The 19,535-nt window shown below is 39.4% G+C and overlaps 1 protein-coding gene across 1 annotated transcript; it reads right to left on the bottom strand.

Moving 5' to 3' along the window:
• Positions 1-788: 788 nt before the first annotated feature.
• On the bottom strand, positions 789-16,347 carry EIF2S3 (eukaryotic translation initiation factor 2 subunit gamma). The gene is made up of 12 exons (XM_062488084.1): positions 16,166-16,347; positions 13,852-13,915; positions 13,303-13,430; positions 13,073-13,194; positions 11,663-11,757; positions 10,255-10,413; positions 8,895-9,029; positions 7,899-7,993; positions 6,859-7,003; positions 6,263-6,432; positions 5,195-5,367; positions 789-2,966 (listed from the first exon to the last, which is right to left on the bottom strand). The coding sequence occupies exons 1-12, from the start codon at positions 16,232-16,234 to the stop codon at positions 2,903-2,905; spliced, it is 1,419 nt and encodes a 472-aa protein (XP_062344068.1). The 5' UTR covers positions 16,235-16,347; the 3' UTR covers positions 789-2,902.
• Positions 16,348-19,535: the final 3,188 nt, after the last annotated feature.

Here is a 19,535-nt window from a genome sequence, read left to right as displayed (position 1 = left end):
GCCAAAAGAACGGTGGCAGTGGAAGAACTGATGAGTGAGGAGCAGTGCCCACAGGGTCTGGTGATGTCAGTGCAAGGCCACTGACGTTGTGGATGCCCATGGGCCGTGCCACGGGCAGGACGGGAGCTGGGGCCGGGCAGCCGGTGCTCTGCGGGGCGGTCAAGGGAGCACAGGCGTTTGAAACTTGATAAATGTTTAGCCCCAACCCGGCAGCAAGAAGTGACCCAGAACGCCAGGGGCGGTGGGGCTGGGACTTTACACTGGCAGAAGCACTGATGGGAAACTGGGCCGGGACAGAAGTTTAAACCTTTCCTGCAGGCAGGCTGGAGGCTCATCCACATGATTCAGCATGGAAAAACAGCAGGAACCCTTTCTGCAGCAGTGAACTAGAAGCAAGCACTTTTTTAAGTGCTACAAAACACATGTAATAAAAACGTAATTTTAAAATGTTTTTGGATTTCGTGTATACTAGGACCAAATCGGCAAAGGGATTACTGAAAGGATGTTTTTCACCCGTTCAGAACAAAATCTGGTATTTGGCTGGAAATGGCATTTCCCAAATACACACTGAAGTTTCAGAAATAGCTACTGACACAACACTTCAACTTTGTACCACTGCACAAGATATCTACATATTTGTGTGTCCAACCTATTTGAAATGCAAATGCACACCTCTGTTCAGGTAGCTAAATACGACCTAAAAAGGGTAAAAAAATAAAATCACTGAAGCAAATCCTTGGTAAAGTGAGAAAGCTCACAATGCATTTGTCACTATTTTCATCCTGGCCAAGCAAATCAAAATATTTTTCAACTTCCTCAGCTGTACGTAATATTGTTTTCTCTTGTCATTCAACAGCTCAGGATCCCAGCTCAGCGCTTGAGGAGGGGGCGGTACACCCATCAGCACACAATGTATTTGCACTTACACTGTTCACACTTGGCTCTCCAATGCTGCAGAGATACGTTCCATGTGTTCAGCAGTCTCAAAATCCCATTACTCATCACTCACGTCAGCAGTCAAAGCTTTCCATTAGAGGAAATTTAACATTTTGGTGGCAGAAAAAGAGCTCTGTGATCTGCCCCCCAGGCTCTCATCCTGGTGTGACAGGATATACAGCACAGTGTAGAAAGAGGTGATCCTGTGAGAGCCCCACCCTGCCTGGAAAAGCCACTGGGAAAGCAGGTCGATGCACAACTTCGGCAAGATTATGGTACTGGTGTTCTTTAAATTGCAGATCAAGAGAGACACAACCTCCAAAATATCTGAATGTCTAAAAATGTCTGTGGGTACTTAACCAGTTTCTCAGTAGCTTTTCCGCATGTGTTTCATTAGACCCAGAGCTGCAGTGCACTGAGAAAGGACTCTGCACTACATCTCACTCTGGAGCTGGTGCCATCCAACCACTCCGCTGTAGCTTACGTTCTCTTTTATGCTCACCCTCGTGCCACCAGACTAGGCAAGGCTTAAGTTTATCCAAGTTCTTAGAATTCAGTTACAGAAAGGAGCTGCCAAAGCATGGAGGATGCAATCCTCCAAACAGACACATTCAAGATTGTAGATTGGTCAAGTACCTGGAGAGTCAGTGAGAACTACAGCCGACTCTTGCTTTTAAAATGGAAAAGCACTATTCAAAAACCAATGTATTTACTCTCAACACCGTGTGAGGTAGTACTTTACAAATGGAAAAGCTGAGTACAGGAACCTAGACAGAGTAAGGGAACACAGTATAGTGCAAAATCAAGAACAGAATGCAAGCTGCTTCATCAAAGTCCAATTTGATGAGCTAAATCATATTCACCTTTAGAAAGCCCTTGAAAATACTGAATAAAACCAAAACCAAGCTTTGCAAACAGACAGTACCTTGTACCAAAATATGTTAAGTAGCATGACTTGCTAAATAGTATATAAAACAGCTAGAACTATGTATATTAGTACAAATGAAAGAGTGAAATCTAAATGAAATAAAGTATTAGCACCCTGCAGTAAGTTCATTACATTATGTTTTATCCTGAGGCATGTGATTTAGACCACCCCAAATAATTTCTTTCTACAGCCTCTTCCCAACATTTCGTATCTGCTCAACATAATTATGAAGTAGTTTACTCTTACTGTATAAAGAACTCCCAGGTCACCCCCTCAGGCTTCCATGATGACAGTGTTACATTCCAATTAATCACATTATTTTCATAAATCCATACTAAAATAGGCCAAAACCAGTACTGCCAGTTCAGATCCAGTTTACTTGTGGTTTTTCTTTGGGGATTTAAGAAAACATGTAGTAGTATCGGAAATGACAAATTCAAGTCAGCCAATATTGCCATCTTAATTACAAAGCATACTCCTTTAGAATACTAAAATCAGAACCATAGAAACAAAGGAATAAAGTTTTTTGTTGGTAACAGTCTAAACAAAACAAATTGTGCAGAAAAGGTACTAATCTTCCAAGAAGAATTTGGTTGCTTGCTTTTAATTCTTGTACTTGAACAACCACTGCAGTCTTTTTTTACTCAGAAAAACTGTATGAATTAATGAAAATAAACAATATTTTATTTCAATACCAGATTTATGGTTTGTGTGTTACACTGGGGCTGGTTTGACTGATATTAAACAGATATGTCTGAAACACAAAGTAACATAAATTAGACATGCCATGAGACATGTACAATTAATTTCTACTAAAACGTGGATAATGAAACCCACTTCTATGCCAATTCTTTTACACTTTTAATGGTGATAGTGACTAGTATTTTAGTAAGAGGGTAAAATTCAATAAAATGTATGAGGACAGCCATACAACTCAAAGATACTGTTTGCACAGCTTCCAATTCCACTGTGAAAATACACCCCCTCCAAAATAGAAATAGGCACTTCATCTTTAAAAATGAAGCACTCTTTTGTTCTTCAGTCATCATCAACAGTTGGCTTGATTGTCACTCCTCTTCTGATCTGACCCCAACCAATTAAACTGGAAAAAAAAAGAAAAAAAAAAGGTTTATATTACTTTTACTAGTAGTCAGAAATACCCTGTATAAGTCAACATCCTTCTATCCTTCTTAGGCCTTCAGTTCTTATATTTTGAATTTTCTATATTTGTGTCCCACCCAAAACATTCAACAAGAACTAAACCTGCTTAGTGGAAACACAGAAGAGAAAAGGGTGAAGGATAGAGGGCATTTGTAACCAGCTGAGGGTGTACTCCTGAACAGAAGCTGAAAATCTGAAAATATTATAACTTATGTTATACTGTTGGACAGTAAATCTATTCACAGCTTGATCTCTTTCACCTGTGTCTGAAGTGCTGTATTACTTTCAAAGATAAATGCCAATTCCCTAAGATTACAAACAGCAGTAACCCTCAATGAACAGGTAGCCTGTGACAGAACTGTGACAGGAAACCTGACAGCTCTCAGGTAATTGCTGCTATTTACATTCAGGAAAATGAAGGCCTCTTTTATAGGCCACTATTGCCTCAGAAAAATATGCTTGTAAAACGAAATTCAGAATACATCCATTTCCACAGTCAGCAGGTACTTCGTATTATTAGTGAGACGGTGTCCAAAACCTTTCCAATTTCTGTCGAGAAACCAAATCTGCATCTCAATTTACCTTGCCAAGTGGTAGAGCCTGTCTTGGGACACCAGAAAAGGAACTGAGGTTTATCAGAGCAGCACTTCCCACTTTTTAGTATCATACCCATAGGTTGTAACTTGACTGCTTTTGAATTCACTGATCCTTGGAATCACTGGTGTATTCCATTTGCTATTTAGCCTCTCTCTATGCCTCTGTACAATTCCCTTTTATTTTATACCCCCTTTTCATTTTGCTTTATGAACCTTCTTCTGTATTTTCAGTACTCATATTGTCTCAGGCTGCAAGTTCCTTTTCACAGTCCCAACTGTATATTATCTTTACTCCAATTAGATTTTATTATGCTGGTTTTCTCAGTTTGCCTTCTTTCCATTTTCTGTTTCCTTACATTGTCTTTATCTTTTTAATACAGCATAGGAATCAACTTCTCAATAACTATCTTCACAGCAGGCTGCCACTATTTGCCCACCTCATAATCCAGAGACAGGTGGGCTTTTGGGCAAAATTTTTAAAGTTTTTTAAGTCAAGTTTTTTAACTGGGAAAGAATCTACAGAAGCAACAAAAAGACACATGACAATTTGCACAGGCTGTAAGTCTACAGCTTAAAGAAAATAAAATGCATAATTTTTAATATAGTTTCTCCTCTTCCTTCTGCTTTACCTGACTTAATTTGGGTCCTGCCTTTTTTTTTCTCCTGTTCAAGACATGCTATCTTTTGCCTTGTTTTTTTTTTTTTTCAAAGAATAATCTCTTCCCTAATTTGTCATCTTGCCCTGAGACAGCAAGCACTAAATTCCTGTCTACATTTTCTTGTCATCTAAAAAAGAAACATGCATCCATGTATATTTAAAGCTTGGTTCCTTTCCATACAGTACAGACTTCTTGTAAAAACGGCTGTGCTCTCTAATACTACAAGTGCTGTGCAGAGCCAACAAATCTAAATATTCTTATGTTCTTATCAATCCAGTCCCATGAAACATGTGACAAGCACAGTATGCGTAATCACCTAAAGAGAGTCTGGCACTGTGTTAAAATGAATCACTGACCAATTCTGTTCATCATTTTCAGCCTCCAGATGCTTCTGTGTAGTCAGACATTTTATATTTGTAATCTGAATGGGTCAATCCAGTTGATACTTTTTTCTTTCCTCTGTGCTCATAATACATAAAACACTCAAACATCCCTCCTCTGCTCTCCTGCTGTTACTTCCAGGTTGCACATGAAATCAGAGGCAGCTCAGGTAAAAAAACACTGAGGTGTGCATAAAGATAGCTATTTGGCTTCACATTATGAGAATTTCCCAACCCCTCTGCCAAGATTCCCAACTGAGCTCAATTTACAGATTGGCAATTTGGGCAACAAACATGAACCTCAGGTGTTTCCTTGTCTGTTAACTAATACATACCCTCCCAATCACAGTGTTTATTTAAAAAAAGAGATAGCAATGAAATGAAGTATTTCACAACAATGGTGCCAATGTTTTAGGAGAATCCAGAAGAATTTTTAAAACAGACATATACTTATTCTAGTACAGAATCAGATCAATGTATTTTTTGTTTAACAATGTAGCAACCAGGTACTCTACCAAGTTTGCACCAACTTACCGCCAGTGTTTCTCAACTCTTCGACTCAGAGCAATTTTTTCTCCCACTTCTGTGCATACAGGGTTAGTGAGCACAATCTTCCCCAAATCAGCCTTTACAGCACTGACTCTCCCTCCAGTAGATAAGGATCCTATGTTTACCATTAGAACTTCATTCTTTGATAATTTTTGCACCTGAAGACAGACAGACAAAACTCTGAAACATAAGCTTTAGTGTTAAAAAACAAATAGCACAGACAGTACGAAGTATCTTCTGTTATCTTCTTGCCACAAAAAAAAAGCTGAGAAATACTATAAATATACAAATACTAACTATGGCTAGCAGTATCAGTAGATAGAAGTTTTGTATGTAAAAGGACAACTACATAAAGATGTTGTACAAGTAGTTCTGAGGTTCTTGGTATGATGTACTTTCTTGGGATTTATCTACATTTTCTATAAGCTACACAGTCAGAGATACTGTTACAAACTGTGATGTTATATAGATTGTTTACTAGGATGCTGTATTCTCATTTCCCTTATGTCTACATACAAAAAAAAATCAGGATAAGAGAGCGTTGAAGCACCTTCCTTTCTGTTGCATGAAGCAGTTTATAGATTTAAATGCTGAAAGAGGAAATTATATTTTAGTTGATTTGTGTAAAACAGATCATGTTACACAAGTCTGTGCTGTGCCTCAAGTTGTTTTATTCAACCAGAGTGTTGAAAAAATACTTAAACTTTAAAAAATTCTTCAGTGAAGAAACCTACAAAAGGCATGTCAGTAGGAAGTAGATCAGTAAAACTAAATATTGCACAACTGAACAGGATGACAAGGAAAGAAAACAACTACAAGCATGTTTAGAAAAATACATACATAACACATAAATACTTTCTGCTACTTTAAACTACCAATATGATTTCTACTCCTCTGAAAATCATTCTACAGTATTAAACAAGCAGATAAGTTTTGTGACTAGCTTATATCAACACTGAGACAAAATTTCTATATATGACCAATGAAATACATTCATTAATGAAAATTAGCAGAGGAAGCAAAATCAGGATAAACAGAAGAAGGGGCACTGACCTTTGCAGCTTTCTTGTCTCCTTCAGTGCGCACACCTAAGAGTCGTCTCAGCAAGAAGTAGGAAATTTCTAGCTCTGTAAATATTTCTGGCAGTGCCCCAACTGCACCAAGAACTTGGCCCACCATGCGGTCAGCCCGGCATAAAGTGGGGTCAATCTTAGTGCCAACACCTACAACACAACAAGGGAAGTCAGAAGGAGTAACTGAAAGGTAGCTGTCATTTTTATGTGCTAAATATTTGAAGATCATCTAAAAGAACAGAGAATGTACTGGGAATTCCCTATTACCTAGACAGCACTTTCAGAATGTCAGCAAGACTGTGAGCTGTGTCTAAACAGATGAAGAAATATTCTGCTGTTAAAGCTGGTAAAATGAACAATGCAAGCTGACCTGCATTGGCCAGTGACTTTCAGGAAAATTATTTAATTCCCACATATCTGTTTTTCACACCAACCCTGTCTCTCTCTACAATATATGAATTATCTAAAAATGCTGATGATATTTTTGTTAATTACACTGAAATTAACTGTTGAATGAAACCAAGTGGTTTCAATAAGCATGAAGAAATGAATCTTTTAATGGGAGAGTACTGTTACCTATAAGGCCTCCTGGAGCAGCATATTGTAGATCGTTGTGTTCAGCAAAGAGTGACACAATTTTGGAAAAGATTGGCTTGCACATGAGTTTCCCTTCACTGTCCTTGGACACAATACCAGGCCGCACCTCAATTTCCTGGCCCACCTAATGACAAAAGTGAAAAAGTGTTTAAATGATCATTTCACAGGAACACAAAGCTGACTAGTCACAGACAAGACTCACAGATCCCAAGATCTAGTTTTTATAAGTCCTTGGTTCTGGGCTACTGTAGAAATTGAAGAACTTCTGTTTCACCATTTCAGCAAATTGAACAATACTTACAGAAAATGTAGTAACTGATTTTCTTTTCAATACAATTTCTAAAACTGCTTTAGCAAAGGATCTTTATCAGCAATAATTCCAACAATTAAATTTCAGTTTCATTTTTAAACACTGCATTTCATTCAGAAACATTTCAGCAGTGAGAAAAATTGAGTTAATTCAATCATTGTAACTGACTGACATCAGTACACTGCAAACCAGAGAAAGTACAAGCTGCATAAATGTTCAAAGACAGTTTGCTTTCCAGTCTAGCAAAGCAATCATTTAAAGTTGCGAGCAAGCAAGCAAAATAAAAAAAAAAAAAAAAGCAAGTATACAGGATATACAGAACACTTAGATGAGGAAGTGAGACCTGTGAGAACCCATACACACTTCCAAGGTGCTTTTAAAGTTCTTTTGCTCTCCTCTTCCCCACAATAATTCAGGAAGTGGTAAAAAAAATAGCCCCTTCTATTTTTGTGAGAGATTAAATCTCTTATTATTATCAAAAAGTTAAGACTATAATAATATATTTTAAAAATTAAAACCAGTATGCTTCTTGTTCTGGTATTTTAAAACTGTAAAGTGAAACTTAAGTACAGACAGAAAGAATAAGTGCCATTCTTTAACTGTATTAAAGTTTAAAAAAAAATCAATTACATGGATACATTTTGTAGCAAGCATGGAAAAACTCTACTCATTGTCATACAAATTTCAGTCAAGAAACAAAAAGGGTTACCTTTAAAACACCCTTTAGAATACTGCCACCAGCAACACCTCCCTTAAGGTCATCAACTTCACAGCCAGGCTTGTTGACATCAAAAGATCTAATTACTGAAAAGATCATAACCAGGTTTATATTTACTATCAGATTTTTAAACAATGTCTTTCTTTAGCAACTTGACTGCTTCTCTGCTCTTAAGAAAGGTTACATATATTTATAAATATTACAAAACCAGAACAATCAATATTTTATTCCAAATTTTTAGGCAGACATAGTTTTATTTCATTAATTTAAAAAATTTTATTCTCAAAACCATTTAAACTGCTCATATATAAATGTTTCATAAGATTTCTTCTGTATAGCAGAAAATAACTTAAAGATCTGAAAAGGAAAGTAATGATCAACCATTTTACAAAACCCCTTCAAAATTCACAATGTTAATTGTGAATGCCAGAACTCTGTTTTAATGTACTCATAGTTGAACACTGTAACCTTCATGTAATGTGGTTCTCCCTTGGATTATTTGAAAAAAAAATAAAAAAAGCAAATTAATTCCTTGTAGGAACTGCATTTCACAGTACGCTGCACAAGAACTGAAACTTTGACAATCATAACCAGGAAACAGGAGACTAACACAAAAGATTTAACCAAGCAAGCCAAAATATTTCCAAGGAAATAATTTAATTATCAAATTAATCAGTTTGCCAATATTTGGTTAAATCAAAACTAAATTCATAGCAACCAATGGGATATTTTTAAGATACAGACAAATATCTCACTTTTATTGCACTTTAGTGCTGTCATATGCACAGAATATACACAAAACCAACAGCAATTAACAGTGAACACACAATACAGGTCTCAGAAGACAGGCAAGCTTTAAAATAAGAGCATCCTAAATACTCCTTATGAACCCAGCTCTGTTTAGGGCACTCAGTATGTGCTATTCTAAGTGTAGGCACATTCAGAAAATGCTTGGCCACAGACACCCAGGCCTGAGCATTTACATACCAATGAGCCTTGGTTCAGATGTGAAGTCTCGCAGAGGGACCGGGATTTTCTTCACTATGTACTCACAAACCACCTCAATGTTGTATTTCAACTGTGCTGAGATTGGAATTATTGGAGCTCCTTCTGCAACTGTACCTAAAACAAAATCAAGTTCAACATAAAGCCTTAATATGACCAAGTGTTCTGTCCTTGTTAAAAATACTAATGAATTTCGTGGCATGCTCCATGTGTATTTATCAGAGCAACATTGGAGCATCTATCCTTCCCTTCAACATTTCAGCTCACATCAGCCACACCTACTTTTTGAGGCATTCTGAAATTGTGCAAGATAATCTTCCACTCTAAGGGAGAATTCACTTGCTACATTATGATCAGAAATATTTGTAAGATCTCCTAAGAGAGGTCAATATCTCAGTATGTGGAACAGCAGTGTTAATTTTACAGTCAGATTTCATTATGACAGACTAAATTTCCTGTTAATTTAATGATGTTTTTCAAATTTTGCAATACAAATACATATTTTAGAAAAATCTTTATTTTACAGAAGAATGCATTTAGTAATGCAGGTTTGTTAGACATCATTAGTTTTAATTACATCTATGTTTCTGGTGGTAACTCCAGTTTTCAAACTCCAAATTTACACATCAATCCACTCTGACAGTTATGAACAGCTCCTGCAAGGCAACAGTTAAAAAAAAAGGAAAAAAAAGAAAAAAAAAAAGAACGTAAAAAGTAAAAACAAGAAAAACAAAGAAAAAAAAATAAAGTCCCATTGGCAACTTCTGATGGTGACAATCTAGCTCTGCAGCTTGTCACATACCCCCACCTACTGCAGATAAACAAGGAAAACAGAGGAAGCTCCTGGGGAAGATAAAACTCAAAGTACTATAAAGGTGAGCAGACCTTTACAGAGTAGGGTAACGCTGCCCGAACTGGATTTACACAGAGAGATGAAAGAGCTCTCTTCTGTCATTAGATAAAAAAAAAAATATATATATATATTTAAACCTCCAAAGTGTCCCTAACAAGTACAGTGTCCTTCTCTCCTGCACTGCAGTAAAATTGCAGTGAAATCTCTACCAAAGAAGCACTCTAAGAAGAAATCACAAATCCACTGAAAGCTACAACAAAAGAGAGACTGATGTTAGTTTTACATTTAGAGCTCTGACCCAGAGCCATAACACTACTGTATCAAGCAGGCTCCAACAGGTAGGAAGCACAACTCCCAGGGTCTACTTTTCACATTAACAGACCATGTCTAAGATACTGTCTACCAGCATTGTCTAAGATAAGCTATGAACGTATGGAAAACCACTATGAATTTCCACCACTAACTGGATTTCTGCTCTTGAAAACTTACCTTGTACAAATGCAAGAATTTGTTCATACTGTTCTTTAGCCTGGCTCTCTTTCACCAAGTCAATCTTATTCTGTAGAATCAAAATGTGCTTCAGTTTCATGATTTCTATAGCAGCTAGATGTTCTGAGGTCTGAGGTTGAGGGCATGACTCATTACCAGCTGAAAGAAGAGAAGTGACTGGAATATAGAAACTATAAAGACAGACAAAAGTCCTACAGTTAGGATATCTACTTCCATCTACTATCACTATGCAAGAGTAAGAAAAAAAAAAAAAAAAAAGACAGTTGTCTCTCAGTAATCCACAGGTGAAGCTACCAAGTCAATAAACACCTATTCTCCCCTACAGCTACTGGCTGTAGCCTCCACACAATGCAGGACAGGTAAGAGGCTGCCAGAGAGGTTCCTCCATTGTACCTGCTCTCACTAGGAACACACACCTAAAATACCCAAAGATACCAACACCTAGCTTGGTTTACTCCTTTAGCTCTTCAGATACCTCAGTGCTGACTGTAGCATAATAGACAAATTACCTTTCAAGAAGTATCTTAATATCTTTTCTTATCAACAAAGTCACAAAAATATCAAGATCCCCAAACTCCGTTATAATTCTATCAAATATGTGAATAGGGCTACTATCACAATGGTTTAGATTTCAGCTAAGAAGCCAGTGTTGGCTGATGTGCCATTATGGTGGTTAATCTTGTCTGAAGTTTGGTCTATCACACTTTCTAGAGATAAACAGGCAGAAGAAATGACAGCTCAACATTTATCTCAGACTTTAAATTACAGTATCTGAAGCTGTTTTTTTCTTTTGTTGACATATCCTATCAAGGTAAGATAATTGCTATGTATCACTACAGAACACTAGAATGTTCTACAGACATAAAAAAAATCAGTTTTACTCACTTTCTATTGCTTGCAAATCAGAACAAAAGTTGTCCGGATTACATTAAATCTCCTGCACTTAAATTTTGCCTATATTTATCTGGGTTTACTGTTTGTACTGTTGTTTGTGAACTCTGCTGCATGGCAAAGACTACATGCATATTTAAAGGAAACTGAACCTTCAGAGAAACTCAAAATGCAGCTAATCTGTTTCCATCAAGTTATAAAAATTTTACAGTACTATACTACTACAAGGTTTTATATTACCTATTTTCTATCAATGGGGCCAGCTACTAGACTAGTGAGTAGGCATAGCTGTGTTTAAAACAAGCTTGTTTGAGTATCTTGCCATTGTGTAGTACTTTATTTTCTTTAACACATCTCATTCACTTGTTTAAATTGCTCACCACATCCCAGGAGATTTTAAAGCCCATATAAAGTTGCTTCATGCTACTATGAAATGGAGCTGTGCTTTTGGGTAGCAATTGCAAATGGAGCTGTGGTTTTGGGTAGCAATTGTTACCTATCAACAGTAAAGCTGCATCCATTACTGCTGCACCGTTCAACATGGTAGCCATCAAAATATCGTGGCCAGGACAATCCACAAAAGAGACATGCCTGTTGTGGGAGAAGGTCAAAGAGAAATCCAAAAGCCCATTATCAACAATTCCTCTGACTGATTTATGTCAGTGATCAGGCAGACATAGAAGTTAAAAGTATCCTTAAAACAATATTTTCAAAAAACTTCTAAAAGAACACGAACATTACTAAACAGCTACTGAATACTTTTCCTGAGTTTGAAGATTTATTACCACATATTCCATTAAGCACCTCTTTAATATTTCACCAATTTACTCATAAATTAGATTAGAGTTAAATGCACCAGGTAAAAGTCCGAAATCAAACAAACCCACCACCACCAACCTAAACCCCAACACACCACATGGAGATTTCTCTTACCTCTTTTAAAAGGCACCCCTCATTCTTCAATTTTAGGAAATTATACATCTTTAATTACATGGTTATAACTGCACTTCACAGATTTGTCTACGCAATGTTATTATTCCAACTTTATGATATTGTGCAGACCAAGATAATTGATTCACTATATTATTTCCTGAACCTATCTAGTGAAGAATCCTTGTTCTCAGGGGTGGGTCACCAAAAAGGAAGGGACTAATATGGTGATGATGTTAAAAATCTACTGCAAGCAAACAACCAGTAGGATAAAGAATGCAAAGCTTTTAACCAGTTGTTTCACAATGGCTGCCTGCCTGTCACACTCCAAGAGAAGTTAATCTTAGTACAAGTGCTCTGCTGGGAATCTGAGAAAAGGAAAGACATATGGTTACAGGCCCACATGTATTTTATCATAAATACAAAGTAAGAATCTTGTACAACAGTCTTCATGACTACTCTCATTTGAGCAATCATTGTGTAGACCCACGTAACCACTGCTGGGGTTAGACTGTGCTATACTTTATCAGAAACCAAGTTAACAAAGAACACTTAGCCTCCAGTGATCTCACATTAAGCATCAGGCTTTCAGATATTCATTTTAAAAAATTTGGAAACTCTGCCCTTAGGAAGAAATGTTTAACAAAGATCACCCTTCCAAAAGGGATTTTAAAGATGCGCTTGTGAGGTCCACATCAATTCTCAATCTGGCTGGTTTAAAATGTACTTATGTTAATAGCAGAAATATTTAACTTCAAAGCCCTGCAAGCTGCTGAGGACAGCAGACACAGCTGTGCTGTACCCCAGAGTGCTCGTCACCATCAATGAATTCAGGACAGTTTAGACAATGCCTTAGCCCAGAGGTGCTCCACCTAAGAATGTATAGTCTTCCAGAACCTACTCAGCTCACAGCTCAGTCCTGTTTTCATACAAAGAGAAGTAAACACAATTTATTCCAGCAATTTAAAGCAGTTACCTGACTAGTTTAAAGTTCCCTTTGGTGCCTGGAATATCTGTAGGGAACTCATCCGGGGTGCTACTTCCACAGGATCGATAACACTCTGGTCGAGAGCAGCTTGGGTCATCCAGCTTGTAAATCTGATATTTTAAAATTGAAAAAAGGTTTAATTCCTCAAGGGTTAGTTACCAGTAATCTTACAGAAATATATTAGCAACATAGCTGCTGCATTTACAGTGGTGACTCACCTTTGCATTAGCATAACCCAGCTTGATTGTGATATTTCTTTCCAGTTCATTTTTAAATCTGACAGTATGGACTCCAGATATAGCTTTGACTACTGTCGACTTTCCATGGGCTACATGACCAATTGTACCTGTGTTTTAACGGAAATGTTTGTCAATAAACCATAGTCTAATTCTGTGTAATGTTCCACTACAATCAATCAATTCTCCACATGGAATTTATAATCATTTTTGTTTAAACAAACGAGACCAGAAATTGTGCTCCCAATGGACAGATTTTTACATTTTAATGAAACTCATTCCAATGCTTTATTTCACAGTAAAACAAATTTTGTTTTAGCAACTATTCCCCACACCATTCAACTGTGTTCCTGAAGTAAAATGAGTGTATTTCAAGTCAAAAGGGCTTGACAAGTCCCTAAAACGACTATGTAACTGTTTCTGTACAAATCTGTTGAAAGTATTACCACACAGCCACCATCTGTTACTGCACAAGTACCAAAAAGAGCCACCTTAATGCACCACCCCTCCTTTTTATAAGTTTGTTTTTACCTATATTAATTGTTGCTTGTCTGCTGATGACTTCTGGTGAAAGAGGTGTCAGCTTGGTGACATCCTGTATAAGGAAGATTTTAGAATTTATTCATCTTGTATATAAATATTTAGAAAGTTAAAAATTTAGAAACTTGAAAATTAACAGATAGCTCTATTCATCAAAATCCAGTTAGATTATGTACATTCCAATCTCTTAAGTGTGTGAAATACAACCCAAAGTGAACTAGGAACCTGTGACTCAGGACAGGCTACAATTCAAATCCCTGACTGTAAATCAGTCTTGGATTAATCACTTGCGATGTGCTAAAGATGGGAGTAAACAAAACAAGAAACCTCAAAAGAAGCTTCTAACAAAACACCCCAAGCCATTACCTGCCCCTGAACCTAAATTACACATAACAGGCACATCCATTTTCAACAGTCTACATGATGAACAGCACTAATACTTTAAAAACAAAACTCTGCCAATAAACAGTTGTTTAATAGGTGTAAGGTTCCATTACAGCCAATACGTAATTACAACTAATACTTTTGAGTCAGTGGGTCCAGATGTTTCATTAGCACTATGGCTTTTTATTCTTTTTAATGACTATTTTTTCCCTCAGATACTGTTAGTGCTGCTTTAGGTAACAGACAAAAATTCTGCTGTCCTAAACAATCTGTTGGGTGAACTTAATTGGTAGCCACTGGCAGAACAAAACCCTCACAAATACACTCTATATAGACAAAGAAACAACTCTGAAAGAATTGTTTAGGTTTTTTTAAACATGTTTCTCCAAATAATGGACAAGTGTTGAAATCCACTGAAATGTTCCTCCATAATGCTAATATCCATCCTGCATTTAATCCATATGGATAAACCACTGCCTTTAAGAAAAGCTCCACGATGCCACAAGAGTCGTTGGTGCAGGACAAAATTTAAGATACAAATAATACAAACATTAAAACACATATTGTTTACACTGTTACATGAAGGTTCTGTGCAAAATGATCAAACGTTATCTGTGTAAAACTGATAAACTCACTCATTCTGTTCTCAAGTATGACATGAATTAAATGTTCATCTTCAATACAAAGCAAATTTTGAACACCTAAGACACACAAATTTATATTTCTCGTATATCGAACTTAAAATTACTTCCCAGCGATGGGAATGTGACCTGCAGATGGCACCATGTGGCCGAGCGACCAGAATCTCAACGTGATGCAATTCCTGCCACCAGGAGAATTCTTCCTGGTGCACACAACCATGCACGCATGGAGTTTTTTCCTCAAGACTGGTATAAGGCTATTCCTCAGCAAGAAGCTCCACTCAGCTTTAAGCACTCGAGGGCCGGCAGAACAGGCCTTAAAGGTAATTCCTGCTGACCTTCCAGCTAGTCTCTGTCTGTCCCTTTTCCAACTAGAAAATGCCGTAGTCAACAATGACAGGAAGTAAAGAAACTATCTGAAATAATTGACACGCTCTCCGTAACACAAGGGAATTCCTGTGCTCAAGCCCGAAGAACATCAAACATTATTACTGTAAAAACAAAAAAGCTATTCCAGTTTAAACACTGGGGACATAACAACGGGATTTTTGGCTCTGTACATTGTAATACACTTGAATTTGAAATATACATTACATACACACTTAGACTAGCATGTAAGTGTAATAAGTGAGGCAGCCCAAGTGAGATATTTAATAGGGAAGGCTGCCACAGCAGGAGACCACTGCAACCAGTTGCAGCGGTACGTAGAACTGGTATTTCTCGGTACTTGTTAATAGTCAAGAAAATTTTCTTGACAAACCAACCAAGATAGGGCTGGTAGCCAAGCCCTTGAGCCTGCTGGAGAAACACAGCTCAAATGAATGGTTCCACTTGGAAAGGGAAGAGTCTTTAATATCACAGAGTAGGACAAACCTTACATGAGGAAAACTGCACCCATCAGTGAGCCATAAAAGCTTCAGCCGCACCGGCGGGACACAGACCCGCTGAGCCTCACACTCGTGGCGAGAAGCACCTCGCCCGGGCGCCCCACACCCACCAGGACCGGCACGACCTGCCCCGTGCGCCGCCGCTCAGCCCCGCGCCCGCGTTCTCCTGCCCCCAGCGAGCTCAACCCCGGCTCCCCGAGGCGTAACCGCCTCCTGTGCCCCCTCAGAACGCATCGGCCGCGGTGACGCCCAGCAGAAGGCTCGGAGCCCCTCGGGCCGCACCCCCCACCCACCCACCCAAAACAGCCCGCCCGCCCCCTCTGCTCCCCGGGCGCCCCCGCCAAGCCCCAGGAGCCCGATCTCGCTCCTAGGCGCCCCTCGGGCGGCGCTCACCAAGGTGCCGAGATCCTGCCGGCTGAGGTGCGGCTGCCCCAGAGTCACTCCCGCCTCGTCCCCCGCCATCTTGGCCCGAGTAGGAAGTGAGGAGTCCCGCGCAGCCGCCTGACCGCCGGCTGCTCTCGGCACCACCGCTGCCGGCCGGCGGTCTCCCGCCCAAAGCGCGGCACCGGCCGGCTGGGGAGCGGACACCGACCTCAAAGAAAAACCGCGATCTGCGCCGGGGGGCTAGCGTCCGCCTCGCGGCAAGACGGTCGCGAATCAGGCGCCCGACCGGTCACCCCTGTAAGGACCCCCAGTCGCCCTCACGCCGGGTGATGCAACCGGGGCCTGCGGCGGGGCCGCGCAGCGTGCGCGGGCGGGATAGCGTGCGCGTGCGCGGGGCGGGAGCGCGGGGAAAGCCCGGGGCGGGCACGGCGTGCTCTGCGGGAGCGCGCAGCTGGGCCGGTGGCGGGAGCCCGCCAGGACGGACACCCCGGAAACCCCGCCACAGAGCGGCGGGAGCCCCGCACAGGCAGCGCCGGTGCGAAACGGCGCCGTGGCTGCGAGAAGGGGGACCGTGCTCGGTGAAAGACCCACCGACGGCGGGAGGCTCGTACCGCGCTCGGGTTTGTTGCTGTGCGGATTTATTTGGGGTGCCGAGGAGGTGAGATGCAGAAGGGCACCTGGGGGGGGGAACTGAAGCACGGCCCATGTATGTACTGAAACGAGCACATCGACCGCGGTGTCTGCTCGAATACAGTAACCTGTCACCGTACATGTGTTACAACTTCTGCTGGCCGTCGGCATGAGAAGATCTTTCTAATTTCAACCTTTTTTCTTGTTGCTGTCTTTTGTAGACTGGGCGCTTATTGTTAGGGAGACCATGTGGATGTGAGAGCTGCCCCAACATACGAACATCCTGAATGTTTTTTACGAAACAGGTAAAAATCCCACCAAACGCTTGCTGTTTCCTGAGTTTGGTATGACATAAATACTTTAAAAGTTTAATAAAATCCCTGATCCAGTGATGAGAACCAGTTTAGAGGTTCTCCAGAAAGTAGAGGCCAAGTTCCCAACCCTTCCCTGTGAGAAATCAAACTGACTTCTTCATGGGAACCTTTTAAAAGCATAGAGGATGTTGCTGATAGTATTTCCTCGTTGGTCAGGAAAACCGGTTTCAATACAGATAACTAGTTATCTGAAATATGTGTGTGCTGTGCCAACAACAGTGTCTTTGTCTGTTGGAGAGCACGTTTGTTCTCAGATTTTTCCTGGCTTTGCAGGTTAAAAAAAAAAAAAAAAAGCAGGTTTAGCGCAGACAGCCACGTGATTGAAATGTGATGATGGAAATGCGTGTGAAACTGGTGTGCCTGGTTTAACAGCAGTTGCAACCTCCCACTTTCACAAATGCTACTATTTCCATCTTTTCCTGATATGAGAACTAGGTGTGAGTTCTGCTAAATATAACTAGAGCAAACACACCAGTGTTCTTGATCTGAAGAAATTAACAGGAACACATTGGAAGAAACCTTCAGGTATCTATGATAGTATTGCCAATGACAGAATGTGTTTTGTCTTGTAACCCAATCATGTTTTACACTGGTCTGGAAGATAAATTTTCACATCTAATCTTTTATCAGGCCACATGGTGTTTTCAATTTTTTATTAAATATCTCACTTCTGGGAAAAACATCTGAGATACCCGAGGTGTAGTGGGAACATGATGCAATATTTGGTTGCAGTTGCCTTGATGTTCACGCATGTATAATCCCTCTTTTATGAAAATGAACTGAAAATACTGGACTCTGTAGTTACTTAGCTGTTTAAATTATGCAATAAATGCGGTGCAGTGTAAAATTACGGAAATAGTTTTTTTGTCATATTTGAAACAGCCTTTAAAAAGGACTTAATCTTCACCAAACACCCTGTCAGGAATATGAAAAAAATACACACACTGTTGTTGCTTCTATTTTAGCAATGAGATTGTACATTTTACGTATTCTGAGGTACTCCAGCTATTTTAATGCGCTTACTTGGAAATGTTTGTAGCATAAAGAAAACCCAGAAATGTCTAAAGTCTGCAAATGTCTAATTATTGTAGGATCATAGAATGGTTTAGGTTGGAAGGGACCTCAAAGATCATTGAGTTCAAATCTTCTGCTGTGGGCACAGAAACACTTTTTGCTATCCCAGGTTGCTCAGAGCCCCATCCATCCTGGTCTTGAACACTTCCAGGGATGGGGCATCCACAGCTTCCCTGAGCAACCTGTGCCAGTGCCTCACCACCCTCACAGTAAAGAATTTCTTCCTAGCACATAAGCTGAACCTGCTCTCTTCCAGTTTGAAGCCATTCCCCCATGTTCTGTTATTACATGCCCTTGGGGAAAATCCATTATCTTTTGGGCCCCCTTTAAGCACTAAAAGCTTCTACAAGGTTTCCTCAGAGCCTTTTCTTGTCCAGGCTGAACAACCCCAACTAAAATAGGCAAGAACATTGCTAGGAGGTGACGTCATATGTCAATATATATGTATTGTATGTCTGAATAAATAAAGTTTAAAAATATTAGAATTAAATCCTAACTAGTGTATTAATAATAGCTAAAAACACTATATCCAGGATTTTATTCATTGCAATAGTGTCATTTAAGCCAGTGGTAACTACTTAGCAACTGACTTTGTACAGATGCCTAAATCAGAGTGGTCAACCTATATCTCAAATTAATATTTAGTAAGGTCATGTTGATACTAGTAGTCATTGTCAGAGGCCTAAATATAATTATATAATTTTATTTAGGAGACTAGAACTGAGACATTATTAACGTATTTTGATTTTTTTGGTAGAAGCAAATTGTTCAGTGTGAAGGAGAAGGGGATGGGAGGTGTTTTTTTTTGTGCTCTCAAATATTGAGATGTTTTAAATGTCAAAGCTGTTGTGGTTTTGTTTTGTGGCTAGGTTTGAGGTCTTCTGTGACAGTGTGTAGGAGAGACCTGAAGATCATCTTGCGCCTCAGCTTGACACAAACTGCAGACAGCAAAATGACAGTCAGGTAAAACATGAGAGTCTTGCTTAGCTGTATCCACCCTTGCTCACCTATGAAGGTCAGAAGCCTGAGGGGTGCAGAAGGATGCATGAAGTTTTGATTTCATTATTTCTGTGTATGAGAAAATTTGTTTCTACACATTTTTCCTTGTTGAAATGGGTATATGCTTGCTGCAGTAGGATATATACCTTATGGAAAAGGGAGGGAATGTCTCTCCTTTGGAACACAGGTGGCAGGAAAACCTGCTATCTTGACAGGGCGGGTCTGTAAAGGCCAGTTTATTCACCATAAGGGCACAAATAACAGGTTTTAAAACAGTGACTGGGGAGATGGGGCAAATTTAC

This window comes from Cinclus cinclus, chromosome 2 (genome assembly GCF_963662255.1).
Source record: "Cinclus cinclus chromosome 2, bCinCin1.1, whole genome shotgun sequence".
Taxonomy (NCBI): Eukaryota; Metazoa; Chordata; class Aves; order Passeriformes; family Cinclidae; genus Cinclus; species Cinclus cinclus.
This window is presented reverse-complemented; position numbering and strand designations above follow the sequence as displayed.

What these genes read in the sequence shown, in the direction of transcription:
- EIF2S3 (XM_062488084.1), bottom strand. Translation starts at nt 16,234, where the DNA reads ATGGCGGGGGACGAGGCGGGAGTGACTCTGGGGCAGCCGCACCTCAGC. An exon ending in GGCAGGATCTCGGCACCTTG is followed by an intron (nt 13,916 to 16,165) that starts GTGAGCGCCGCC and finishes TTCCTTATACAG; the next exon opens with GATGTCACCAAGCTGACACC. An exon ending in GAGACAAGAAAGCTGCAAAG is followed by an intron (nt 5,368 to 6,262) that starts GTCAGTGCCCCT and finishes GTCTGTCTTCAG; the next exon opens with GTGCAAAAATTATCAAAGAA.